We start from the raw sequence: 27,537 nt of genomic DNA on the forward strand, positions 1-27,537 counted from the left end.
CCTCTCAGCAATTCCCCACAGTGAGTACAGAAGCATTGAGCTTGCCCAGCCACCCCCCTACCTCAAAAAAAAACCCACCTCCACAGCCACAGCGCTGGGGGGGGGAGTGCTCAGCCCCCAGCCCCTGTGGCAGGAGGAGCAGGGCCAGCAGCGGCTCTGGTCGAGCTGCCACGCTCGGGGGAAGGCAGCTTTGTGGTTTTCCTGCAGGAAGAGGCAGCCGGAGCGGCAGCGAGCGTTGCACCATGGCGGGGAGGTGGATGGGGCACCCCCTCCCTCCCTGCAGCCTCCTACCCAGGCCCTGCAGCTCTGGGGCCTCAAACCCCGAGCTTTTCCTAGGACAGCCCCCAGCATCAGCTGCCTGAAGCCTCTGGTGCCTAGGAGAGGCTGCGCACACGCTGCCTTTCCCAGGACCACACAAGGCACGTCTTCCCTTGCTTGCCCCCCGCTTCTGGTCTTGCCTTTTCTCAAATGCTGGAGGAACCGGGCCCTTCGGAGCCCTCTTCCCCTTCTCTCAAACGCAGCTGATGTCAGCGTTAGGCTCAGTAGTTTTGCTATGGGGAACCAAGCACCAAGTGATCACGTGCCCTCTCCTAAGAAACCAGCTTTGTTTATTAAAAAAAAAAAAGCAGCCCCCCCCAAGGCAAGAACAGACAGCTGGAGAACCCTGCAGCAAGCAAGAACCACCACGTTACAGGGCCAAAGGCACAGGGGAAACCCCAAGGATTAAGCAAAACAGGAGAGAGAGTCCCAGGCAGGCTGGAGTTGCTGGCACTGCTGTCTCCAGCAGCTGCTAGGGAGATCCTCCCTGTCTGTCCCCATGCTCAGTGTGAGCCACCCGGGTGCATCCCTCAAAGCTGCGTGACCCCAGTATCTCCGTGCTTGGGCCACTTAATCACACCTGGAGCACCACGGCTGAAGCTCTGCGCCTCCTTCGCCTGTACTGGAAGAAAACCAGGGGACAGCTGCTGCAGCACAGCAAGAGAACAAAGCATCCACTTCTAACCAGAGCAGGGTCACGCTTCAGTCATCCCAAAGACGTACCTGGCACAGCAACTCTGAAAACTAACCAGAAAAATAAAGAACAAGCGCTCTTCACTACGACGTCATTTTAATTGCATCGACACCCAGAAAATACACAAAGGATACGCACCAAGAGCCACCCGTCAAAGAGAGGCTTCCTTCCACTGGTGGGTCTTACTTTCACACTTCTTTCACTCCAAAAAAAATAATATATATATATATATATATAAAATAATAATTGCACCGGTTGATGTACAAACACAGTCTTCCCTTTTCACACATTCGCGGGTTCTGCCGCTACGGGAGGGTCGAGCCCCGGCATCTGCCCCAACGTGTCGAGAGCAGCACCCACGGGAACGAATGGTTGTACAAAACAGTATGAAGGTTTTCTTACAAACGTGCACCTGCAGTGTTTACTGGTTGTTGGTTTCTTTTTTTTTCCTTTTTTTTTTTTTTTTTAAAGTTTCAAAACTAGGTTTTGGGTCACTAATGGCTTGTATTTTATCTACAGTAAATTCAGCATATACTTTTATTTTTAGGAATGTGTAAGGCATTTTGGTAAGTTGAAGGGTAAGTTCTAAGTCACAGACTCATCAAACCGAAGTCCCTTCCTTTGAACTGTCGTCTTCCCCCTGGAGAAGAAACACAGGAGAGGTCAGTTACTCAGCTGGCTCTCATTCTTACTCTCACGACAGGTTAAGCAGCAGAGCGTTTCACAGCCTGGCTAGATCTTCCCTTCCGGGCAGGGAGAATCGTGACCACCACCCAATGCAGTCCCCAGGGGCTGCCAAAAGCCAGCCAGGTGGTTTCTGGCAGTAGGTGCCCCACTGCTACCATTTTAAACCACCACCTGACACACGTTTCCCTGCCTGTATCGAGGGGAGGCACGGCTGTGGCTGGTGCTGGGAACAAGTACCGTTTCATGAAGCTTTTCTTTCAACTTCTTCACCGTTTCTCTCTCTTTGGCCAGTTGGTCCTGGGTAACCTTCAGTAGCTCCTGTAGTTTGGTTGCTGCTTGGCCCAAGTCCTTTGTTAGTTTTTTTTCCTTTTCAAGTCTTTCCTGCATGGGAGTAAAAAGAAGCCATCTGCCTGAGCCTCCCTCTGCAGTCTAGGCTGCTTGCAGGGGACCCTTCCCCTCCAAAACACACCTGGTCACCTCAGGGCTGCACCCAGGGGCCTCAGTGACCATGAGCTGGAGGAGCACCCCGCTCTCTACTTGCTGTAGGGGCCAGGTGTCACCCCAGCAAACTCAGGAGATACGAAACAACCTCAAGGGAGCACACTGATCTGCCCTGCATGCCTGCACAACCACGTGCTAAAGCGGTCAGCTCAGAGCATCACCCTTACCCTGGCCGACAAGGGGCTGTAACGCGCACCCCGCTGTCCTTCAGCCACGTCAGGGCAGGGAGCACCTTCCTTGGGAACTATCTACCCCGCCCCACCATCCCCAGGAACCAAAAATCACGCCCATCGTCCTGCTCGGAAAAGGCTTTTTGTGCCTGGTGCCGAGCCGAGGCCGCAGGGAGCAGGGCGGCAGCCAGATCACCTTGAGATGCTGGGCCTCCTCCGTGCCTGAAGCCGCTGCGCTTTCAGCCGGTCTCAGCTTCTCCAGCTCCGCCTGCAAGCTGCGTGCTGAGCTCTGCGCCTGGAAGGGGGACACGCGGCCACTAACACCACACCAGCCGGCACCAGTGGGCCCCTCCTGCACCCTGCCCTACGCAGCAGGGCCCCGGTGGCTGCCCCTCTGCTGTCGGCGGGTTACAGAGCCACCGCCGGGCGGCGGGACGCACTGCCCCGGCATTTCTTGGCCGCTCTCCGGTGGCGCTCGCTCGCAGCCCCAAGCCCCTCTCTAGGAGCGCGGCCTCGTTCCCCCCCTCGCCCCCAGCACCTACCTCCTCCAGCTCCAGCACCAGCTTCTGCCTCAGCGCTTGCTCCTTCTCCACCAGCGCCTCGTTTTGCTCCAGCTGAGTTTTCAACTGCGTGGAGAAGGGGAAAGCGTCCAGGAAACAAAATAAAAATAATAATAATTAAAAAAAACCAAAGGCCTAAACCAGGAGGATGATGAGCTGCTTCCATTACCGAGGAAGCTGGGCTACACAGAAGAAACAAAACCTGGAGCTTTGTCCAAGGCACCGAGGGGCAACATCACCTGTCCTCTGCACAAAGCCGGGAGGATGCCGATGGTGAGCCTGGGCTTGGTTTTGCATCGCCAAATTTTGCTTGCTTTTTGGGCAGCGCAAGCTGGGACTCGGGACAAGAGGCACAACAGAGTGAAGGAAGGGGTCCCCGTGTTGCAGCAGATAAGCAGCGCCCAGGAGAAGGCTCCACGGTTAACAGGATTAAAGGAGAGAGAGACAGAGCCCAGCTTGGGGCAGCAGCTGCCACCGGCAAGAGGTGTTAGCCTGCGAGGAACAGCCGCTGCTAACGCCTTCAGCCCGGCTCCGGCGAGATTTGCAGGGCCTCTGCTCCTGCGTGAGCTCCGTAATCCTAACCCCCAGCCCCCAGCCAGGAGGGGCTCCTGGTGCAGCAGCGCTGGGACGGCCTCCGAGCAGACCCGAGCCCTGCACCCAAAGGGGGCATCACCGTGTGGCAACCCCGGCTCGAGGCAGCGCTCCCTGCCTGCCCCCCAAAAACGCCCCCAGCCTGATGCTGGCACAGAGGGCTCCCGAGGGAACAGCCCTGCTGGCGAAGGAGCAGGACGTGTGGTTGAAGGGGCTGGGGGATGCATTCCCCCGGGCTCCACGACCAAGCCCCGTACACACAGGACAGAACAGCAAAGCCACGCGCCGTTTTCCATGCGGTTAGAGACGGTGAGACGGGACGAGGGACACGGTTAAGGGGCAGCGCCCCTGCGAGCCACGGTCTCACCCCCCTAACCTCGAAGGGCGTGGGATCGCTCAGCTCAGCTCGTGACCCCACGACTTCTCCGTCCTGCACGTGGCTCTTCATCTCACCCAGCTGCTGCCTGACCTGGAAGGAGGAGCAGCAAGCCCGGCTCGGTTACGCACCCCACACCACAGCCGTTACAAGACCCGCAAGGACCTACAGAGCAACCTTGGCAGCCTTTTTGCCAGCACACAAGCTGAAACGGTCAGAAAATCACCTCAGGCTCTGTTAGACGAGCAGTGGTGCGCCTACCCTGGGCAGTTTGAGACATGAGGGTAGCTGGAGCGTTACACAAAGCAGCCGAGGCAGCGCGGCACCTTTTTGGCATCGCCCACAGAAGCTGCTGGGATGGGGCTGGGGGGAGCAGCCTCTCTGAACCTCCCCAGTGAAAGCCCCCAGTCCCACCCACTGGAGCCCCACTCAATCCTGCATCAGCCGTTAAACTGCCTGCTCACCATTCGCCCCGTCCGGAAGACAGGGAAAGCTTCTGGATGGACACAAACGTGTTCAGCGCCCACAGCCACGTGCCCATCTAACGAGATGAGCTCTAACGACCACCCAGCACCAAGTTGCCCCAAGAGCAAACGGCTGCATTGGCTTTGCTCAGCGAGCCAGATGACAGCAGCTACAATGCTCGGGAGAGTCACGGGACGTAAGAGAAACTGAACTCCCAGCTCACTGTGCGCTGAGCACCCCTGCAAGCCAGGGGTACCACCCAGGACTTTAAAAACAAACCTCCTGACCCTCAGTTCACTGCAGCAGGGCTCACGGGAGCACTGAATGGCCGGAGCCCTACCCTAACCCGGACTCCTAAACCTCACTGGTGAGATACGCTTTCAAAGAATGAAGCATTTAAATATTAAAATACAAAGCAGCGACTGCTGTCTCAATCAAAGGGTTGATTTAAAAAGCAAAAGCCCTCACGGATTTGGCAGGTCTGATGGCTTTCCCGGCCCTTTATCCCAGGCCTCTCTCCCACTTACCCGCAGAAACCCAGCCCCATCTTTTAGCCCTCCAAGCAACTCCTACACCCACAGGAAAATTCATCCCACCCAGAGCTGGATGGAAGGGTACTTAAGGCACCCAAATGTCTGCCCAGAGTGGTGTGTGGGGGGTAATCAGTGTCCATCAGGGGGACAGCTGGGGTTTTGTGCTACGCGCCAGCTCACACAAGCTTTGCTGCTCTCTGTTCCTTCCAGCTACCACCACAGGAGGAAAGAAAGGCAAGTAAAATCCCCTACTGGGTCACAAACATTTGCTCGGAAAGTTGTGTGCCTGGGAGTACCACGTTTACCCACGTGCTGGCTGTGCCTTTCTCCTCTCTCCAGACCCACGGGGAGGAGCAGGGCTACCAGCAGGCAGACGAACCCTGGGGTCACTTTGTGAACTGCCCCGAGGCCAAGCAGCTGCCCTGCAGGCAGGCGGGTGGTGCACCTCCAGGGATCTCCCTTACCAGGGCCAGCTCTTTGCTCTGCTTCTGCGTTTCTGTCTTCGCCGCCTCCAGCTGCTCCTGGGACTCTGATAAGAGCTGCCTCAACTGGCCAAGAGAAACAGAAAGCAATGAGTAAGGATGATCATTAGGGTTGGGGTTTTTTCTTCCTTTTTCCCCCACCTCCAAACCACCATGGTTCACACTACACCACAGAAATCCAGCCCTGCCCCTCTCTTGCTGCCCTGTGGTCCCCCCAGCCCAACCACCCTGATGCCCTGGGGCACTACGGACACATTATGGACATCTCGGTGCAGATCTCCCTGTACCAGCCTGCTAATGCACCTCTTGGCATTGGGCATCCACAACCCAGACCGGAGCAAACAGCTCTCTATTTTCTCCTGCTTTGCAAAGTTCCAAACCCCCAGGGCACTCGTCAGATCCCCAAAATGGGGACGGGTGGTGAATCAGGCTTAGAAGAAGAAATACTGAAGGTAATGGTTGCCGCACTTACGTCTTCAACTTCTTTTGTGTAGTTTTGGCGCTCGGAGCTGGCTGTCTGCAAGTGATTTTCCAGTTGTGCTTCCAGAAGAGAGATGTATTCCTTTAGCTGGATTAAAAGGGAAGAGCGCAGAGGGTGTTTGAGGTGCCAGTCATCCCAAACACGCGCCACGCTGCAAGCCCACCTTCCACAGGGTGGGTCAGGAGGTGGGTTCTGATTCAGCCCAGGCACAGCACGCATCTGCCTGGCGCCCGAGCAGAGAATTCCCAGAGGCTTGGCAGCACCCAAAAAGCCTTACCTGATCCGTGCTCTGCAGCTCTGCTTTCAACTTCTCGACCATGTCTTCAAGGGATTTCAACTGGAGTTGTGACTAAGCCAAAAAAATAAAAAAAAATAAAAATGGGGCAGTAAATGGCATTTCACTGTGGTCCTGAACACGCTTTGCACAACCAGTAACCAGCTTGTGGTTCGCTCCTGCCCTCCCCCACTTTCTTCTGTCCCGCACAGAAGAATCCTGACACCAGCCTGGAGCTCCCCGGCCTGCGGCCAGCAGGAGCTCCTCTTCCCGGGAAAGGTTCGTCCAACAAGCCCGGGCCGTAAATCGTGAAGCAAGGTAACAGCTTTTGCCTGCTGGCTGCAGTCAGCTTTCAACACCCAAGAAACTGGCACCAAACTCAGCGCAACTCCTGCTGAGAGCACCTGGGGCCTGGAAGCAGCAGAGCAGTTTTTCCAACGAGGTGTCCCTGGCTTTGCTACGAAGAGAAGCTGAGCTATCCAAAAGCTCGAAGTATGCTGTTTGCATTTAAGCCCGGATCTATTTCGGAGAAGGACTTCACGGCTGCGGAATTCTTTGCAAGGGAGGAATTCACCTCTTCTCCACGGAGAGGCAGAACTGCTCCGGGACCTGCCCCAGCCGCCACGCTCACCCCACCACGCACCAGCAGCAGCCACGTCACCCCCGTGTGCTCGCCGCCAGCCCTCCCTGCCAGGCAGCCAGCAGCGCTGCTGGAGCCAGCGACCGGCTGAGAAATTAAAACATTTCTTGTACGAGCTCCCCCGTCTCTCTGCAGCCCCGATGAGCTTTAAAACCCCGTGGGGTGGCGAGCAACCTCATTTCAGCTCTGCGTTCAAGAGGATGCTGAGGGCAGAGAGCTTGGCAGCAGAGGCACAACCAGCCAGGTTCTCCTAGGCTCCAGCTAAGTTACAGGAGTTCACGAAACACGTTCCCCCCAGACTCCTGGGCCACGCTGGCTCTCTGGCAGCTGCTGGCTGGCTCTCTAACCAGTGAGAGTGGCACCCGGAGCTAGACAGACAGCTGGTCCAAAAACTAAGCGCAGCACACGCCTGGACCTCAGCTCCTTTCTGAAGCCTCCACCAAAGCCAAGGACAACCTAGATATTGAGAGCAAGCCAAGCTCTTCTGACAAGGGGAGACCAAGAGCACAGCACGTGCTCTGCCTCAGTCAAGTCAGCGCCCACCAGGAGGACTCAGCCTGGCTTCCAAGCCTCCGAGCTTGGATTACTGGAGCAGTAAGGTAGTCTCCCAGCTACCAGAGAGCTGCAACCCACTCCTCCCGCACATACCAGGCGGGGAGGTGGGACCCAGGTGGAAGAAAGGCTCAGTGAGATGGGTTTCTTGTGGTAGTTTTGTGACAAGAGGCCTCGTGCCTCAGAGTTCAAGGCCGGCAGGAACAGTTAGGGTCAACATCTGCCTTACAGCCAACAGCCCCCCTGCTCCGGGAGCCTTTGTACATCAGCAACCAAGCCAGGTGTGCCCCAGACACCCACCTTCTGGAGTTCCTCTTCAGAGACTGTGAGCTTTGCTTTCCACACCTGCTCCTCCTCCTCCACGCTCTTCTGTAGGTCTCGCAGCATCCCCTCCTGTTGGCAAAGCCCCAGCTGAGCCCCAGCGTCCTCCAGCCCTCTGGAGGGCAGCACCACAGCTGCTGCCGGGGCTGGATGCCCTGGAATACCCAATTCTTCCCAAAGGACTTGGGCCAGAGCATGAGCAAGAGAATTAAGTGCCCCAGCTGGGGCTAGGGACTCCCAGCTCCCAGACTAGCTCACCCACCCTGCTTAGTGGAGCCCTTGCTTGCGCCACCCTGCCTCAAACAACATCCCACAGCCACCAGGAAGGTTTCCAGCGTAATTAGAATGAAGGAAAAACTCTAAAAATTCGCGTTTCTTCTCTTCCCCTGTCTCACCAGCAAATAATCTTGTCCATGGCAGCCCCAGCATACTGTGTGATGCCCACCACAAGCCCATCGGCAGGATCTGGGCTGCTGGGAGATGGAGTTGTGTTTTTACTAGAAGACCAACGCGAGGAGTTGTAACTTACCGTCTCTGCGAGGATAGCTCTGTACTGCTCACATTCTGCTTGTAAAGTGCTCTGCGCTTCCTCTGCCTCTTTTAATTTAAGTGCTGAATCCTGAAAGGGGAGAAGGATGGAGAAAAAGAGAGATGAGGAAAAGAACTAAGCGACTTAAACGCTCCCTCGCCCCTCCACTTTCCGGCCCTTTCACTTACCACGGGCTCTGTTGTACTGATGTGTTGCTTTAGCACATTCACTGTCTTCTCCTTAAATTCTTGTAGCCACGTATCATAATCCTGAGTGTGAAAAGCAGGACAAGGAGGGGAAAAGAAAGGAAGAGGACGCTTAGATGCCTGACGTACCTGCACAGCGGAGGCCCTGCAGGGGTCTGAACAGGCAGGTGCCTACCTGCTGCGAGGACACGGTGACTTCTGGGAGGGCAGAGAGCAGCGTCTCTTTGGTTCGTGTCTGGAAGGTGTCAAGCTGCTGGGCCAACTCCTCCTGTAAAAGGGACAAACTGGCGTGGAGAGGAGATCTGAGGTGCCTGTGGGCCAGGCTGCCTGTACCAGACCTGCTTTTCTGTGTCTGCACGGGTAAGCTGGCATGGGAAAGCCAACGAGCAGGGAAAAGTGCTGCCGTTGAGGATCACTGAAATACCCCTCCCAGTTCACCCGTGGCCCTGGTTCCCCAGCTGTGACCTGTACTGTGGTTACACTGCCCTCGAGACGAGATTTGGAGAAGCTGTCAGGAAGGTTAGGCCAGCGCTGCTCCTAAGACGAGGCAGGAAACCCAGGGCAAACAGTTCTGGTGGCCTGAGGAGATTGACTGCTTCCCCTGCAACACCGACATCACCACTGAGGAGAAATACCAGGCTCACCTTTGCTTTTGTGGCAGCAAGTAGCTTCTCCTCACACGCCTTCTCCACCGTGGCCAACGCTTCCATTGCTTTCCAGTTCTTCTCACGAAGATCCTGCCACGACCACACACACAAGGCAATAAGCCACACGTCATGCTGAAGGCCACCGAGCTGCCTTTGGAGGACACCAAAGCCTCCCTTCAGGGAAATGGGCAGCCCATCACTCTTGTCGAGCATCTCCCACCCCAGCACCCACGTGCACTCCTTTCTCCTCTAACCCTGCGGCCACCCGAGGCAGCACGTTGCTCAGCCCGAATGCTCGAGCCTTCTTGCAGGAGCAGAGCAGACCTGGGTGGAGACAAGCTCCAAAAGCAGCCCTCAGAGCTGACTGAAGAGGACGCAGGCCTGGCAGAAGGCTGCGAGGTTGCCTCCAGGCAACTGATGCGGCCTTGCGGTAGAGGGAAAAGGAGCAGAGAGGCAATGAGGAGTGAGGGACCCCTGAGCAGGGGTTCCCTTGACCTTGCTGGAGAGCATCTCCCTGCTTACAAGGTCCTAAGCCTCCCAGGAGGACAGGGGAGGGACACCCCACCCATGCGGCCCACCAGCTTGAGCGCGTGAGGTGTACACCCGGCCAGGGACCCTCCCGCTCTCTGGCAGACAAGGCGAGACCCCCAGAGCTCCACGGGGCTGGAAGAGCCCGGTGCTGCACCACGGAGTGATCCGAGCAGCAAATCCACGCCCAGTTCACTCACGTACGTTGTTTTTTGTCTTCTGTTGCTCCATTGCCTCTCGCAGCTCCGCTGCTTCCCTTTCCAAAGACGAGAGCTGGTCTGTTTTCTCCTGCAGCCTGGAATGAGATGATGCAGGGGTGAGCTTCCGCCTCCACCTCCCGCCCGGGTGGGATTTTGCATCTGGGGTCTGCTCTGGGATCTACAAGCAGCGGGGAGTCACACCCGCATGGGGAGATGGAGGGAGTGGGCTGCACTTGCGGGACTAAAACCAGGACTGCAGAAATGAAAGATCGTGGCCATGCTGGAGGGGGGGGTCTAGTTTTCTACTGACTTATCACCAGTAACAAGTGAGTAGCTGGCTAGCTGTGCATCGAGGACAAGGAAGAAACAACTTGAGCCAAAGGCCACAGACGCTGGATTATACAACTGGAACTGCTCCCAGCACGCTCCCACTCATGGCTCATTAGACCGCGATAGCCCACAGCTCTGCTTTTTGAAAGCATCACCCCGCTATCTTGAATAGCCGTGAATCAGCACCACCAGCTACACCTCGGAGCCTGCAGCTTCCCTCCACACCCTCAGATCCACCAGCTGCCCTGCAGGGAGGCTCAGCTGGAGCAGGCCAAAGAAGGTGCAAGCCCTTGACCACTCAAATCTCTTGGGGTCCCAGGACCCCGTGCTGAACAACTGCCCTCCTTTAGAGGAACAGCAGGTGCTTGCTCACAGCAAGGGCATCTGAGAAATTCTCCTGCCGTGGACTGAGCTTCTCGGAGGTGCCCTGCACAGGGGTGAGAGGCAACAGACACAAGTCATGATGTGGGAAACCAGTGAGACACCAGGAAACCCTTTTTCACTGACACTTGGAGGTTGTCAGACAGTGGAAGAGGGAACCAGACAGGTGGTGAATCTCCATCCTTGAAAATACCCCAAATTCACCTAAAATAGCCCCAAAAGCCTTACTCTGAATGGCCCAGCTTTGAGCACAGACTTGGATCAGAGGCATCCCAGGTCCCTGTCCACCCCCAGCACCAACACAACTTGCACAGTCAGTCTTAGAGGAAGAGTTAGCCTTCACGTGCCTGACAGCAACCAAAGCGTCACTTCAGCACGGACTGGCTGTTATTTGGGGTCAAGGAGCAAGCTGGAAGAGCAAGCAGCTTTTGTATGCTAAGCAGCACTTAGACCTACCTTAATTGCATCTGCTTCATTTCTGCTTCGTTGGCTGCCTGGAAGACAGAAATCACTTTCATTACCTGTCCTAGGCGAGAGATGCAGATCGGCCATCTCTGTGGCACCCCACAGCGAGATAACAGAGCTAACACGGGTACTAACATTAACGTTATCCTCCTCCCACCCCAATTAAAAACGCCCAGGACCTGTAGGTCTCTGTCCTTTTCTGCCTCCCTCATCTGGCCTGCTTCCAGCAGAGCTTCGATGGATTTGATCCTCTCCAGGAGCTTGGTGTTCTCCGAGCTGGCATCCTGCAGTTTCCCCTTCACGCTGTCGAGCTCCGACAGTTTGCTTTTAAGCTCTGCTTCGGAGCTCAGCAGCTTGGCCTGCAGTTCTGTTGGAGGAAGGGGAGAGGAACACAGTCAGGTAGGTGCAAACAAACTCAGAGACTCCCCATCCTGGTCCCTTGGCCACGGATGCCTCCTGGGGACACAGCATCAGCAAGACCATGGACCAGCCCCGTGCCTTGTTTGCACTGACACTGGGAAGCCCAACTCATCCCCAGATCTACTCATCCTGCCCTGAACAGCCCCACCAAACACCCAGCCCCAAAAACTCAAGGTCTGCCTCGTGTTTCAGCTGCCCCACGGCTCTCCCTGTGCTGTTTCGCGGTCCTCACCAGCGATGCTCTGCTGCTGCCCTTTGGACTTCTCTGCATCTGCTAAGAGGCTCTTGTAGCTGGCCTGGGTTTTGCGGAGCTCGTCACTTACTTCATCCAACCTCTTCTGTAGCGTCGCCTCCACCTCTCTTTGGGAAGCCTGCACAGCGGGAAGGGAAGGCTTTAAACAGCACACTAGGCGTCCTGGCCAACGTGAAGCTAAGCTCAGTGGCACGTAGCATTATTTTCAAGCTGTGTTTTGGGGGAGCGGGCTTGTCGCGCTTCCCCTCCGCATGAAGCACCTCCTTTTGTGCTCGGTCTGTAATCAGGTGGGAATCAGACAACACCCTGACGTCTCAGTTCTGGGTCAACACTACCGCCAACCCTCTCCCTTCCCCTCCAGCCTGGAAGAGAGGAGCTGAACGCCAAAAAAAAACCCAAGCTCCGGCCCTAAAGCACAGCCCTGGCTGGGCAGCCCTGCAGAAAGCTTCCCCTTTGCAAAGCCCCAGCCACTGCTCGGAGCCCGAGCGACGTCTCCAAACCTTTCTGCTACGGGTTTGTTCTGGCAGCCGCCACGCGGCTCCGTTTACCGACAGCGTTCACAGCTGCCACTGTGCAGTGGGGAGGGAGGGGAGGGAAACGCCCTGCCAAAACGCAGGGAGCGACACGTGCTCTTCACACCAGGGAGGGCGGCCTCGGTGCTTTTGGCTCCCGGAGAGCAGATCCCGTGCAGGCAGCTGGTGCCCCAGCCCAGCACGGAGAGGTACCGTCACGGCGATTCGCTGGACGCAGCCGGCCAGCCACGTGTTTCCATAGGCAGTGGAATTTTCTGTGTGGTTTGGGCCAGGGAAGGCTTTTTTTCCATCTTAGAAAGCGGCAGAGAAGAGGCCTGGCCAAGGCACGCGCTTAGAGGGGAGAGGCAGAGCGAGGGGCGTGAGGCGTGCTGCGAACCAGCAGCTCCACGAACCGCCCCGCTGCGAGCGCTTTGTGTGACGGGGACAAAGCATGGCTAACGAGCAGCCCAGCCTCTGCCTGAGCGATGCTTCCAGAGCTGCCAAAAAAAGGCAGTGCTCCTCCACTTTCTGAGGCTTTAACACCAAGTCCTCAGCTCAGAGCTGCAGAAGCACATTTTCCCCATCGCCGCAGGCACCTTAAACACATCGCTGGCTTTAAAGACCTGCAGCTTATTATTATTATTATTATTTGACTGACATTAAGGCATGCAGCAAGCTGACAGCCCCGAAGAAGTTCTCCCAAAAGCACGCCTAGAAGTTGGTGTTTTAAGGCAGCTTCTGCCCTCGCACCATGCCCACATCACCCCTCAGGCTCCTCACTTTCTCTGCTATCTGACTGCAAAAGCCGCAGGGGCCAAAACCAGTCCACTGCAAGAAGATCTGCACCCTCAGGCACCCCGAAAAGCAAGAGCTAGGACCCTGAACACCCCTCGTACTGCCAAGATCAGTGCTCCCAGATCCTAGCTTAGCAGAAGTGCAGCACAAGTGCTGCTTCCTGCCAGAAAATGCTTTCCCTGCATCCCTACAGCCTGCTGCTGGCAACGTGCTCTGACCACAGAGTCTCTGCATGGGAGGCGGCCTGTGAGCACCCAAAAAAAAACCACCACCAGCCACACCCTGGTGACACCAAAAAGCCAAGCTCTGCCTCCTGTGCTACGATTAATAGGCTTGAAAACAGCTGGGTTGAGAGCGGGTGAGGGAGCGAACCCACATCTGCACAAGCCCAGAGCCAAGCTGATGGGGGCCAGGCAGTTTTCTATCACATCTCTGGGTTTTGGTGTTTTTTGTCCTGTTTTTAAACAGAAAACTGCCCTGTTAGCAGGAGACACCACCACACTGCTGCAGAAAAAGCCCTCCTTTTCCCAGGTGCTCCCCGCCCTGCTGCCTCCAAGGCTTTCGGCACTGTCAGGAGGCAGCAGAGCAGACTCGACGCCTGGCCCCATTTGGTACAGCAGGGACCAGGAGGCACGGCCAGCCGCAGCCTGCCAGTTCAGGTCCCGGGCATTTGGCAGCACCAGGCACACTGAGCAGCGTGTACAGCCTAGACTTCCCCCGACACCTTCACGCCAGGCTCAGAGACGTATGAGAAGAATGGTTTTAACTGGGTCTCACGCTGCCTGGGCTTTGCTGGTGACGGGTGATGCAAGAAAGCCACAATGCGTGTGACAAACTACCATGGGAGAGGCAATTAACAGATCTGCAAGGCAGTTTGCCTTCCGGCTGTGGCTAGTGATCCCTCTCTCCAAGCTCCTTCCATGGCCGCGTCCATAGATCCCAAGCAATTCAGCGCCCCTTCAGGACATCAGAGCCTCTTAGCCCCCAACTAACCTGGAAAGGGACAATTTTACGGAGCGGGGTAAGGTGCGTGCGCACGGTACACCATCAGGAGCAGGCACACAGCCTTATCTCTCGACAGCTGAATGAACAGAGCCCGATTTCCTACAGCCTGTGTCCCTTGTGACCACTCTGCTGCGTCCCTTGTGACCACCCCCGTGCAGAGAGAGGGGTGAGAAGGCAGGGTGTGACAATAGCACCTTCCCTTCCGAAGGGTGCTGAGGGAGAAGGGGCGTTATGGGATACTTTCGCTCTAAGCAGCTGCCATTTTCAATTTCCATTGGAAAAAATAATAATAATAATAAAAAAAAAAAGACCACATAAGGTCACAAACCCAGAACACTGCGGGGCTTGGCCCTCCTGCTGAACTCTCCCTCCCTCTGTCCAACCTCGTGCATGCGCTTTTAAGAGAGAATGACCAGAAACACATGGAGATTAAGCAACCCAGACAAGATCAGAGGGAAAACATCTGGCAAAGCCCCGCACTCCTGTTTTGCTTCAGCCAGCTGTCCCCTCGCCGCAAGCTCAAGCCGCAGCTAGCACGGGCCCTCCTGCCAGCCACCACACGTCCCTGCCAGGGGAGCGGGTCCGACGGTGCCTGCCTAACCTGCAACTGCTCGAGCTGCTTCTCGGAGGCCACCGCTTTGATCTCCCAGCTCTTCTTCTGCTGCTCCTCTTGCTGCAGCACCTCGGATTTTTCAGACAGCTCTTTCATCAGCTTGTTGCATTCTTGCCGCAGCTTGGCCAGCTCAGCATTTTGCCTGGACCAGAAAAAGCAGGGTTATTTTAGCCCACAGGACAGTCGAGTATCCTTGGTGTTACGTACAGGGGAACACAGCCTCCTGCGGGCCTGATACGGGACTCGAAACATTTCAGTGGCTGCATTTTCCTATTTCTAGGGCACGCCTGCTGCTTCAGGGAGGGGGTGGAAAGAGTTGACAAATCACTTTTCAAAAGCGGTATTTCAATCACAGGAGACATTCCTTTCTTATGAAGTAGAAGACATGAGGATCTGTATTCCCAGACACAAGAGGAAGTTCTCTAAGCATCTGGAGTCCAGTCTGTAATTATTTTACCGCTGTTAATCACCAGCTATTTCGTATTTTCTATAAAAAGGAGTGTGAAATTCTTCTATCTAGCTCGTATTTGTTCTACAGGCATCAGGCACGTCTCGGTTCTTTCTCTGCAGCATCACTCGTTTCCAAGAGCCAGCTGGATTTCTTCTCAAGCCAGGAAGCACGAGCTCACCTAAGCAGGGCAGGGCCTCGCTACCTCCCAGTCCCTTCTCCCTCCCACTGCCTGCTGGCTCCAGCGTCAGCACAGGTAGCCCTCGCCTCACGGCAGAGAGGGCTTCCCCTGCCCTCCCACTTTGTCACGAGCCACAGCATGGGATAAACACCCTCGTTCCCCCTGCCAGCTCCCAGAAGCCGCTTGGCAGACTCTTCCTCCCTCCCTCCTCTACCTCTGGGTACCTCGACTCAGCGATAGGCTTTGCAGGGGGTGTCAGAGGTCCCTCGGAGAAAGGGGACGGGCCAAGCCCCAAGGACAGCTAACCCCCAGGGTGTGCCAGAAGGCAGGCCCAGCCTCTGCCCCCCAGCCCAGCCGTGGTCTTACTTGCTCTCCGTCTGGCTGGTGGCCTGGTTGAGCGCGTCCCTCAGGATGGAGTTCTCCTGCTGCAGGCGGGCGAGCTGCGTGTTGGGGCCGTTCTCCAGCTGCTCCTGCAGGGTCCGGATCTAGAGGAAGCCAGCACGGGTTACGCCGCTTTGTGGGGAGCACGCGACATCCCAGCCCAGCCTGCTGAGCGCAGAGGGACGTGCCCACGGGAGCCTCACCCCCTTCCTCAGTCTACAGACACTGACGGCCCCCAGGAATGCGATGCCTCGTGACGATGCCCCCACACACCTGCACCATGATCCAGGAAAGCTCTCACAAGGGAACTGAGCATCATAGGGTCATCCCCACCTCCCCACGTCTCTGGTCTCCCCGCTCTCCATCTCTGTAGACTCCCAGAGGCCAAAATCCATCAGGCAGCCGGAGGAGGATGCTCCAGAGCCTACCTTTCCCTGGAGCTGCTGCGTTTCGTTGACGTGGTCCTGGTAGCTCGCCTGCATCCGTGCCTGAACTGCGGTGATCTCCCGCTCACGAGCCACCAGCTGCTCCTTCAGCTTGCTCTCGCTGGCCACCGCCTTGGCCCTCTCAGCTGCAAGTTCCTGCAAGGAGAGATGTCACCTGCTTAGTCCTCGGTGCTCCAGTTTCCTCGTTTCAAGGAAATGCAGAACTGGGCCTTCTCATTCAGAAGACTTAAAAGTTCTGCCTTTTAAGAGCTACCAGCCACCTGCACAGCACAGCCAAGCCAAGTCACTTAGCACTTTCGTTTCCTTTTGCATTTTGTTTTGGGCACTGTGGCCACTGGATGCCACTGTTGTTCCACACTGGGCCAGCAATGAGAAAGAAGTAAGACAGTCTAGATTATTTTTTTTTCTGGATCATCACACAAAATTTGGCACAAAGCAGGGAGGAAAAAAAAAAACACTAAATACCAAATACTAAATACTCCACTTCCCAGGGGGATGAAATGTGGGGGAACAAGAGGCTCGTGGCACCGCCGCTTTGTCAAAACAGGGTGAGCTACAACGACACCAGGAAGGCTGCCCAGCACCTACCTTGCTCAGCTCCCGCAGCTTGTTTCTGGCAGCAGACACGTCCTCCTGCTCAGCAGCGAGCTGCTTCTCCTTCTCTTCCAGCTGGCGTTTCAGGGCGGTGACCGGGTCCCCCTTCTGCGTTGCCTGTGAGCGCGAGGCAGCACATCAGTGAGGACGACCACCTCCAAACCCACACTCTTTTCCTACAGGCAGGAGCCACCCAACATGCAGGACAGGTTCCTGCCCTCTACTTCCAACAAAAATCCAGCTCTGGTCTCCAGAACCGGCCCTTAGGGTTAGCAGGGCCCCCAGTCTGCCGAAAAACATGGAGCTCTCCCTCCCAAGGCTCAGCAGAGAGGCAGGGTCAGGAGTAAATGGGCACCGAGGTGCTCAGAGCCCTACCGTGTGCCAGGTGTCCTGGACGATGCCCGCTTTCTCCGACAGGATCTCGATGAGCTGCTGGGCCTCTCCCTCGCTGAACACCATGCTGCTGATGCTGGACACAAGCGTCTTGTAGGGCAGGTAGAGGGGCCCATCCGAGTCCGCAGGTGCTAGGGAGGAAAGAAGAGGAACTGGGACCACTCAAGTCAATGGCAGAGCATCACCTGCTTTTAAAACAAATACCTTAAGCAGGCTCCAACCCTGCAACTGATATTTCGGTTCCTTCCACGTCTGGGCAAGCAGCTCTAGGTGTCCCTGCATGAGCAGGGGGCTGGCCCAGACGGCCTCCAGAGGTGCCTTCCAACCTCAACCATTCTGCATTTCCGCAATTCCCTATCCATCTGCTGACGTGTGAAGGACAAGCTTGGGCAGGAGCGGGCACGGAGGCCACCCCGGTACAGCCCGACCCCGGCAGGCTGAGCCACCGCCTCTGTGAGGAGAGGCCGGGGCTGCCCCGTGGCTCGCATCTCACCCACGCGGGTGACAGCACGTCCCTTTTCCTCCGCCCGGTCCCGCCGGGTGAAGGGACCCGCCGGGGAAATTCTGCCCGCCTCCTGGCAGCGTTACACGCGCCGTCTTCGCGCGAGGAGGGCACGACGCGACCGCCACCTCCCAGCCGGCGAACGGGGCCGGGGCGGCCTGCCAAGCCACGGCACGGCACGGCACGAGGCCTGCTCCGCCTCAGCCCGTCTCCGCAAGAGGAAGCCCGCCAACGTGCAGGCTCGCAAACCTCACCAAAGGGAGCAGCGAAACGAGAAGCCGCGGCGGAGCAACGCCCTGGCGACGCTGCCACGGGGAAGCACGGCGGGGACGAGGGGCCCCAAGAGCCACTTCTCAAACGCCGGGGGGACACCGTGGCATCGGGGACACGAATTGCTCCTTGCCTGGAGGCCCAAAGGCAGGAGCTGATTCAGCAGTGCAACCCAGACCGGGCACCCACGCGCGTTTCAAGGCAGAGCCCAGCTCCTGCTATCAGAGCTAACGGCCTGGGACCCAAGTACACATTAACCGCTTGCAAGCAAGCGTTTTTCGCAATGCCGGAGACTAAAAACAAACCACATGAGACCCCCAGGCCACTCCTGTCGGATCTGCTGTCTGTTCCAGCGCCGAAGACATGCCTTTGAACACCCTGGGTTTTTATCTGCCGCGGGATGATTTGTTGCTTCAGCCTTTGAAAAGGGGAGGCATCGCAGCACGCACTGAGAGGCTGCCCACAACACCACGGGCCAACTGCAGTCAGCTTTGTGGTGCAAGCATTGCCAAGAGCTTTCCTTTGAAAAATCCCACAGGAGCACCTCAGACACTCCTGGCCTCTAAGACACGCGGGATCTGTACTTCGTATCTGAAGGAATGGATGCGCACGGCAGCCAAAAAGCTCCCCGCTGTAAACAAGAGCTAAGAGTTTGTCTCCCATCCATGTTGCCCCAGCTGTTCCAGCTTGGATTCGGGGCGATGTTTTTCAGTGCTGGAGAGGTGGCGCTGGATCCCCAGGTGCACATGCCAAACCAGTCACCTCCAGCTTGCCCAGCCACCTCCGATTTCCTATTGCTGCAATACACTTCAGCAGCAGTTGCTCCCGAGCTCAAACAATGTAAAACCCCACTGTTATATGGAGTTGGCCTTTAATAAAACCCTTTCCTCAGAGAAGCAGATCCAAGGGCTTTAACCTGACCTTAGAGACCCATAGCTGCAAGATTTCCTGCTGAGTAGCAGGTCCTCTCCCAAAACACGGGTGCAAAACCTAATGGGTTGCATGGCAGCCTGGGTTTGGATATGCTGGAGAAGGCCACCACGTAAAGTGTTCACTCACAAAAGGGACACAGGCATCACATCACACTTTTGAGAACACCTGAGAGACTTCTGTGACATGTCCATACGGAAATACTTCTACAGGTAGGGCAGCACAAAAGCCAAAGCACTTCAGAGCCTGCAAGTATCGTTTAACCAAAAACAAAAAATAAACTGTTCACATCGGTGCAACGAGAGGCAGGAATCCAGCTACAAAGCTGTTTCTCCCCTCCCCGCACCTATTTACACCCTGGAAAGGGTAAGCCCCCCGTTCTTTGATCTCTTCTATCTCCAAGTCAATCAGGTGAGGCTTGAACTGTGACGGGCAAACTTCCCTTTGCCCTGACATATCCAGTCACTTCTCTCAAACTATTCCGCGATGAGTCCCCTGCAGTGTAAAACAACTTCACTCCTCTCTCCTCCACTAGGCAGCTTTTCACCTCCGCTGAACGAGGAGGAAACTTTTAGAGTCACCCACCTTCCCACAGAAGGTCCACCTCACCAGACACGGCCGCTCTACAGCTGCCCTGTTTCCAGCAGGGAAGGAGAACAAAGATCTCAGAACAGGACAGCTGTTTTAACAGCACCAGGGTTCCCTGTTTGCTTACTCAGCGGGGATACACACAGGAATTTGGCCTTACCTGGCTCAGACTTCTTCTTGGATGCGGCCTTCTTCTTGACAGGTCCATCATGCTTCTGCTCCTCGTGGGCTGGAAGAGCCTCGTTTTTTTTGGCGGGGACAGAGCTGACAACTGGGGCACTTTGCTGCGTGCCCACTGGTGGCACGGCCACAACAGGCACCTCCTTAGGGGTCACCTCCAAGACAGGAGAACCTTTGGGAACGCTGACAGGAGGGGAAGCCAACGCCGGGCTAGGAGCAGGCTCTACCTTTGCCACCTTCTTCTCCTTCTTCCTCTTCTCCTTAGGAGACGGAGCAGGTTTCTCCTTTTCCTGGGGGGGCACTGACACCACTGCGATCGGGGGCTCAACGGGAGTTACGGGCTCAGGCACCACAGCAGGCTCAAGAACCACATCCTTGGAAGAGTCTGTCGCTTCCTGAGGCAGCTGCTGCTCCGGTATCTTTCCGTTAGGTTTTTCTTCCTTTTTCTTTGCTTTTCCTTTTTTCTCAACAGGTTTCTCTTTCTTCTTTTTCTCTATTTTGTGCTGGTTGGTCTTCTCAAGCTCTTTACGTTGCTTTGCCAAGGCTTCCTCATAAGACGTCTCCTTCATGGAGAAGGTGGACACCAGAAAGATCCCAATGGCTGATATCACCATGAAGCCTCCAAAGACCACAACACCCAGCGTCTGAGGATCATACACATCCATCCTGCCTTATTCTTCTGCGCCTGCAAGACATGAGAACGACAGTTAGCCAGGGGAAAACCCAAAGATGCAATCACCTCGCCAAGCAGGGAGTTTGAAAGAACGTTTGCATTTCCAGTCATCTTGCAGTGACGGCCAAATGGCCAAGATTCATCGACCCTCGGTGAGGGCCAGCAGGCCGTATACATCACCAGCTTTTGCCCCTCCACTACGCTGCCTACCCACAGCTCTCCGGTTTTCCTGCTGCAATCAATTCCACTGGCAGCCATCTCCAGAGGAACCGAAGAGCCGGAAGGAAAACACCAGGGATGTGATCAGAGACGGAAACAAGCAAGCTCCTCTTACGTGTCCACCGGGATGGTTTTGCATGACCCTAGGCAATAACTGTGGCACAGGGGCAACACCAGAGCCCCTCCTCACACAGCTTGGGGCAGGCTGGCCAAGAGCTGGGCTCTGCCAGGACCTCTCCCGAGTCCTCGGAGCACTTCAGCCCAGACACACGTTCAGATCTCAACTCTGGAATACAACAACCAAGAAGAAAGGAAGAAGAAGGCACGAGGAGGACAGCTTTCCCCGCTTGCTTCCAAACGCAGAAGCACCTGCTGTGCAGCAGCCCTGCCCTTCTCCCCTTGCCATCACACCGGTGACTTCTGGAGAGCGGTGACTTCTGCTTAATTTCTAACTGAGCCTTGTCCCAAGCTCCTAAAACAGTCTCTTCCCTGCTGTCCCACTCGCACTTCTCCTACCAGACGATAACCCCCACGTGGTCCCGAGGCGGCTCGTTAACCCCCAGATGGGGATGCAGGAGTTGACCAGTTGAGATGCACAGGAACGCTTTCCAGGAAGGCAAGGGTAGTTTCTCGTCATTGTGCCTCAGAACACAATCAGGAAGACGCAGAAAGCCCTTCAAAGTTCCCATCCCCACACTTTAACTGTAAACATTATCAAGTTTCCTTTCTAAGAGGTTGTGTGGGTTGAGGAGGGAGGGGAGCAGGCAAAAAGAAGAAAAACTAAGGAGATCAGCATCTTTTCAAACCCTCGGTGCTCGAAGGGGAGACCTCGGAGGCTTTTTCTTTCTACCAGCCCGAGCAGTGAGCTCACACCCGGAGCCGAAGCCCAAGCCACGCTTGCAGCTAGCGGGTGACGGCGCGATGAAGACAACACACGCCACGCGCATCAAAACCCTTCTCCAAGGCTAAAGATGATGCAGAGCCAGAAGGAGCCGCAGACCAGCCCTCTCCCACCGCAGACACTCACCTGCCCGGCAAGGAGCACTGGCACCAGGAGCCCAGCTCTCCCCGAGCATCCCGGGCGGAGCGGAGGAAGCTGGCAGGCAGGAGGGCTCTGAACGCCAGCTGGAACCGGCCGCCCCTGGAAGGACCAACTTTCTGCCCCGGGCACTGCTCTAGATCCCGGCTGATACCACAGCACTCGCTGTTTCACATCTGACCCTGTCATTCGGAATTTAAACAGCCTCAGCCTGCTCCGTCCCAGCAGGCTGGGCGCTGGGTCACTTCCCTCTGGCTGCAGCAAGTGAGCGCTCCGGGGTCTTTCCCACCGGGACAGAAACGGATCGCTCCTAACCCGCCGGGTGAAAGAGGCAGGATTTCCTCTCCCCTGCAGAAACTAGAAAGTAGAACCCACATCTACAGCCTAATGCTGGTTTTAGGGTTACACTGAGGTGTCTGCGAGCTGTTGAGATGATTCCGGGGACAGAACGACGTGACCCGCATTTCTCACCCAGCAGCCGCCACACATTGGTACGAATAAACCCTTCCTGACCCCGCGCTGTCTGTGCTTAGAGCAAATGTGCTGCTGCAGCTCGGGGCAAGGGCATCACCAAGTGCTGGCAGATCCAACCCAGCCCCACCAGCTGCCGCCGCCACCTCCAAAAGCAGCTGCACAGAGCCTAGGGAGGATAGGAATGGAATTGAAAAGAAAAGAAAAAAAAACCAGCAGCCTGGCATCGGAAGCACCTTTCCAGAGCTCAGCCAAGACCTCGTGCCCCAAATTTTGCTGGCTCTGGCAGCCCTGTGGCTGCATCTGTGCCGTACCCACGAGCAGTGCCGGCGGCAGGAGGCTCCTGCAGCTCTCAAGCCCCAGCACGTGGCTCCAGCCTCTGCTGCGGACATGTCCGACGTGCACGGGGAGCCCGAGGAGGCAGGACAGCGTTACCACGCAGGGGCTGGAGCAGTAAGGGGGTGAGACAGGCAGTGCCAGAGCTCCCTGCCGGCCCCACATCCCGCCCCACGCTGCTGCCCCTCCGCAAAGCCCACGCGGGGACCCGGAGCAGGGTGCCTGAGCCTCACCCAGCCACGCTGCAGTAAAAGCCTGTACCTTGCCTCCTCGTGCACTTTACAGCCAGGGCGAGATAACGGCGGAGATTAGCAGTAAGAAGTCCTTCCTAGCTAAACCAAACAGCCCCCACCTCCAAAAAAAAAAAAAAACCACAAAAAACCCACAGCACCACCCATTGCCTGGCACAAAGGGTCCTGATTTTCCCCCTCAGGGCTCTGGCACCTTCAGTGGTTTTGCTGCTGAACAAGAGAGAAAATCTGACCTGGCACGTTTAACATCCGCGTGGCAAAGCCGTGGGGATGGGGCAACGTTTGGGGGGGTTTTGCTGAAGCCACGAAGCCTCTTTGCAAGGAAGGAGGCACCACATTATCCCACTGACCTAGCAGGACGCCTTGAACCTGCTGGCAGAGCGGTCACAGAGCTCCTCGGGAGCTCCAAGAAGCGGCACAGAGGAGGCAGACCCCGAGGCAGCCCCTCAGCTGCTCCCAAGGGCAAAATCCAAAAGGAGGATGAGAAACACACCAACCGGGCAGCAACGCCTCCGGGCGAAGGGGATGTCAGTCCTGTCGTGGATCTCGTGGGGCTGGCTGCGAGGAGCAAGCAGTGGCAGCAGAGACGTGGTGCGGGACAGCCCAGCAGCCCTCTCCGGGACGCGTGCGTGCACTCAGACGGCAGCAGGCTGGACACGTACCACGCGCGTTTACACCAAACCAGCCTGGACTGGGAGTTTTCTTTAAAAGGCTTCCTCCGGGAACTTCCCGCTGCACAAACGTTAAAGACTCAGCGCGCCGCAGCGCCGGCATCGGGAGCAAAGCTCCGCTTTGGCATTTCCTGAGCTTGCTGCCTTCCCCCAGGAGCCCCAGCTCTGCCTTTGAAGGGCTCAAAGTTTGCTTCTGGGTTTTCACGGCAAGGCACAGCCCCTCTCGCGAGCCCGGCGACAGAAGAGCGCGTGCCTCGCCGCTCGGCAGGAAAGCCTGCCAACACTTCGCGTCTGCACAAAGCCTCAGCGAAGGCAGGGAAAACAGGGCACCAGAGGTACCACGGCTTATCTGCTCGCAGATGCCTCGAGCGACATCTCACACTCGATGGGCTCGGTTCAACGGCCGGGCTCTGTTGAGGCTTCCAGACTCCAGCATCTTCCCCTCTGTACCTGCTCCTTAAGCGCAAACCGGAGGATAGGTGCAGGGGCAGCCCGTGATTTCCTGCCCGCAGGAGCATTTCTCAGCCCGATGCCCAGACTGGCATCATGCTGAGCGTGAGGGGTGCTCCGACACCCACCTGAGTCCACGTCCAAAAATCAAGTTCGCGTCCGACACAGAGCACGTTAATCTGCGTGAAGTTCCTCAGACAGGATCACCCTCTAGTCGCCACCCAGCCAAAACAGTGAAAATCATCACACACCTCCACATGCAAACTCCTTCCTGCTCCTTCCCAAAAATAGCTTGTTCAGATAAAGCTCTTTTACCACCACCAGAACAGGAACAAGGCAGACACCCGCTATTTTGCCTTTTCCCGTAAAGGAGCTACCTGCGAAGTTGTCCTCTAACTCTTCAGTCCCTGTGGTTTTTTCTAGTCGCCCATCAAACTTCCAAAAACCCCAGCTAACAGCCCAGGAGAGCAGATTTCCCTCACCACCTCGCACCGCACAGTCACCTCTGTTTGCCCCGAGCAAAAGTCCAACTCACCATAAGGAAGTGAAACAAGCAAAGCCCTCGGCCTCGCTGGCTTTAAGCGCGGAACAGCCTCCAGGACGCGTGGCCACACACGTGTGGCACACGGGCCGTGCGCGGTGCCTTGCGGGTGCGTTTGCCCGAAGCAGGGAAGAGTCAAAACTCCGGCTACGGCCTTCCCCTCTGTCCGAGCTTTCCTCCTCTCTGCAAACGCTTCCACAAAATCCACAGGGTGTCTCTGAAAGGTGACAGCAGGGTGTCCTGCTCTCGGACCTCCGCAAGTGCTGGTTTCAATCACCCAGGTCAAGTGGCAGGAGCAAAGGAAGAGACAGGTTGTGCAGCAACCACAGACACCTTATTTTCCTACAGCCAAAGGGAAATGCACCTACCACCTACCCCTGCTTTTCAAGGGGTGGGATAAGATGCTCTTTGCAACCAGGGCGCCGCGTCCCCCTGCAATCCAAAGGCTGCACTTTGCTCTAGTGCCAAAGCAGTGCCTCCAGCTACGGTAAGGCAGAAGAAGATGTGAACAGTTGTTGGAGGGCAGGGAACCGGGTTCGTGCAGCTGGGCTCTGCCCAGCCCGAAGCAACGTCTGCCTGCACAACGCCTGCGGCTCCCTTTGCTTTACAGCGCCCTAACCACACGCAGGTGGGTCGAGGCTGGCTGACCTGGCATGCAAGTTTCCAGGCTGAAATTTCAGCTCCTGCCAAAGGGCAAAGTTATCTCCCAGGCCACCAGCGTGAGCAGCACCAAAGGGACTGGCCTGAGGTCAGCCCTTCTGGGAGGGCGCTGCCCGGCCCCAGCCCTGGGGTATAAAGGCTCGCCCTGCTCTGATGCTTCAGGGGCTCCCCATCACCGGGCACAGCGCTCCTCCAGCACAGAGGAGCGAGAGGGAACTTGGAGGCCAGATCCTGCTGATAGCGGGGCAGCCTGGCAGCAGCAGAAGGCAGCGCTGTCAGCAGATAAAAGACGATCACCAGATCCGTCTCCTGAAGCTTCTCCCTCCACCCGGCTGCAACAGACAGAGGCAAAACTGAAAGCCCAAGAAAAAAACCCAACCAAACCCACACGCCTCGAGCGGATCCTACCCACGTCCCCGGGAGCCTCCGGGTAAACAGGCTTTCTGAATAAGTGACCGTGCATTTCTGGTCTCGCCTGGCACGTGGCGCTCAGCGCCAACAGCAACACGCCGTGAGTTCAGGTTAGCAGCCGCACCACTACGAGCGGTTCCCTCCCGACTTAATTGCGTCTGCGTTAGTGCTCCATTAGCGGAGTGCCAGCCCTACCCGTGGCCCTCCGCAGCGCTGCCGGCTCCCTTCCCGAGTAAAAGGGCAGGGGTATATCGGTGTATATATCACACGTATATAGGCTAGAAGGGAGCACAGCGCAACACGTAGCACAGCTGTGGCTTGACTCCTCTCTGTGGCGGCTGTTACACATCTCTCTCCTCTCCCTGGCCCCAAGTGGCACTCTGCTGCTGGGTCTCGTCCCCTTCCGCGATGTGGATGAGCAGGAGCCATCGCCTGAAAGGCGACATTTCGGGCATGGACGTGGCCTCGCACACGCTCTCCCCACGGGGCTCCCGCCCCGGCGGGACGTCCCACTGTGGGCACCACACGGAGAAACCCGCAGGACAGCTCGTAAGGGCCAGCCTGGAAATACTGTGGTGCCCGTGGGGTGCCGGGCACCCCGTCCCGTCCCGCCTTCCCCACACGGGGGACGCCACCTCTCTCCTGCGGTCCCCTCCAGCATCTCGCCCGTGCCCGGACCCGTCGCTGCTGCCGCCGCTCCCCGAGGGCCGTGCGGGGCTGGGCGACGCGTTTCGCCTGGCTGAAGAAAAAAAAGGAACAACCTCCTCGTAGCTGTGACCTTTTTTTTTTTTTTTTTGCAACCGCACTTCATCAGCTTACGGAATTTCCTACGGCCGGCTCCTGGCAATTTCTTCGGGACAACCGCAGACGGGGCGAGCGGGGCGCCAAGTTATAGGGGGAAAGGGAAGGGGGGGGGGGTGCCCCGGGATGGGGGTACCCCGGGATTGAAGGGGGAGGGGGGGGGTACCCGGGGACTTGGGGGTAACGGGGGGGTGTCCCCTCAGCCCCCCAGCGGCGGGGGGGGCCGGGGGAGGAAGAGGAGGCGGCGGCCTCGTCCATCATCCGGCGGGGCGGCCCCTCCCCGGCCGCCTGCACACGTCGCCATTCCGCACCGCCCTGGCACGCCGCGGGCCATTCATCCACCGCCGCCCCCCGGCCGGGGACCCCCCCGGGGGACCCCCCCGGACCCCCCCATCCCCTTCTCCCCCCGGTGGGGGACGCGGCAGCGGCGGGGGGGGGCGCGGGACGGGGACCCCCCCCCCTCCCCACCACCACCTCCCCACACTCGGGACCCCGCAGCACTGGGGGGGGGAGCACCGGGTGGGGGGGGTCCCCGGTTGGGTGTGGGGGGGTCCCGGTGCGGGGGTCCACACCGGGGCGGGGGGGGTCCCGGTGCGGGAGTCCCAATTGGGGTGGGGGGGTCCCTGTTATGGGGGGGGGGGGTCGCGGTGGGGGTCCCACCCCGGCTCCGAGCGCCCCCCCCGCGGGGCAGCGCCCCCCCCCCCCCCCGGTCCCCGAGCCCCCCGCCCCCGGTGCCGGTGCCCGGCGGTCCCTACCGGCGCCGTGTCGCGGTCCCTGCCCGCCGCCGCGGCCGTGTGGAGTCGTGGCACTTTTCTGCCGGGCCCGCCCCGCTCCCGGCCGCGGGGCCACTCAGCGCGGCGGGGCGGGCCGGGCCGGGCCGGGCCGCGCCGGCCCCTGGGGGCTGTAGTCCCCCCGATCCGCCCCGGGGGGGCACCGGGGGAGGGGGCTTTGGGGGGAGACGAAGTGGGGGGGGATGGCCCGAGGGAGCGGGGGCGACCGGTGGGGTCCCGTCAGGGCGCCGCGCGTGTGCTGGTCCGTGGTGGGACGGGGGGTGTGGGACGCGGGGGCCTGGTTGTGGCACGGGCTGGGATTAGTTAGGTGCTTCGGCGCCTTGGAGGTGGAAAGGAAAGGGCTGGAAGGGGCTCCGTTCGCGCTGGATGGACTAATTATTAGGCTGAACCGTTAGAGAAGAGCTAGGGCGCTCTTTGGGAGGTGCCCTACCCTAACGTGTGCTGTGAGAGCCGTCCTGGTACGGCCAGAGGCCCATCTCCGTAGGACTGTGCCTCCAAACCAACCCCCCAACCAACCCCCCAACCACCCAACAACCCAACTACCTGCTCAACAAACCACCTAATAAAACAGCAAACCACCCAACAAACCAACTACAACAAACCCCCCAGCCAACCAACCCACCTCCCAAAAAAAACAACTACCTGCCCAACCAGCCACCCAACGAACCAACTGGCCACCCAAGCAGGCAGGACCCATAGGCTGATGAGCAACGAAAAGGGCTGGAACAGAAGTTTGCTGCCTGCTCTGTAACCCAGGAATTGCATTAGCTGTGCTTTTCAC

General features: G+C 57.6%; 2 protein-coding genes across 3 annotated transcripts in view; one reads left to right on the top strand and one right to left on the bottom strand.

Annotated features, from left to right (window-relative positions):
- The window catches only part of LOC308191835 (baculoviral IAP repeat-containing protein 5-like), a 166,768-nt gene that overhangs the window by 27,889 nt on the left and 111,342 nt on the right, over positions 1 to 27,537 (top strand). The window lies entirely within an intron of this gene.
- On the bottom strand, positions 1,441 to 26,860 carry RRBP1 (ribosome binding protein 1). 2 transcript variants are annotated; one of them, XM_080584677.1, is made up of 24 exons: positions 26,721 to 26,860; positions 19,423 to 20,127; positions 16,955 to 17,103; positions 16,574 to 16,696; positions 15,968 to 16,120; positions 15,525 to 15,643; positions 14,518 to 14,671; positions 11,584 to 11,722; positions 11,111 to 11,298; positions 10,923 to 10,960; positions 9,760 to 9,850; positions 9,025 to 9,117; positions 8,556 to 8,648; positions 8,363 to 8,443; positions 8,175 to 8,264; positions 7,625 to 7,717; positions 6,136 to 6,207; positions 5,850 to 5,945; positions 5,360 to 5,443; positions 3,898 to 3,990; positions 2,913 to 2,996; positions 2,567 to 2,665; positions 1,937 to 2,080; positions 1,441 to 1,652 (listed from the first exon to the last, which is right to left on the bottom strand). In XM_080584677.1, the coding sequence occupies exons 2-24, from the start codon at positions 20,105 to 20,107 to the stop codon at positions 1,614 to 1,616; spliced, it is 3,000 nt and encodes a 999-aa protein (XP_080440803.1). In that variant the 5' UTR covers positions 20,108 to 20,127; positions 26,721 to 26,860; the 3' UTR covers positions 1,441 to 1,613. The 2 variants fall into 2 exon arrangements, with proteins under 2 accessions (XP_080440803.1, XP_080440804.1); XM_080584678.1 differs by lacking the exon at positions 3,898 to 3,990 and having other exon boundaries at positions 26,721 to 26,859.

The sequence above is a fragment of the Anser brachyrhynchus genome (genome assembly GCF_964034855.1).
Source record: "Anser brachyrhynchus genome assembly, chromosome: 3".
NCBI lineage: Eukaryota > Metazoa > Chordata > Aves > Anseriformes > Anatidae > Anser > Anser brachyrhynchus.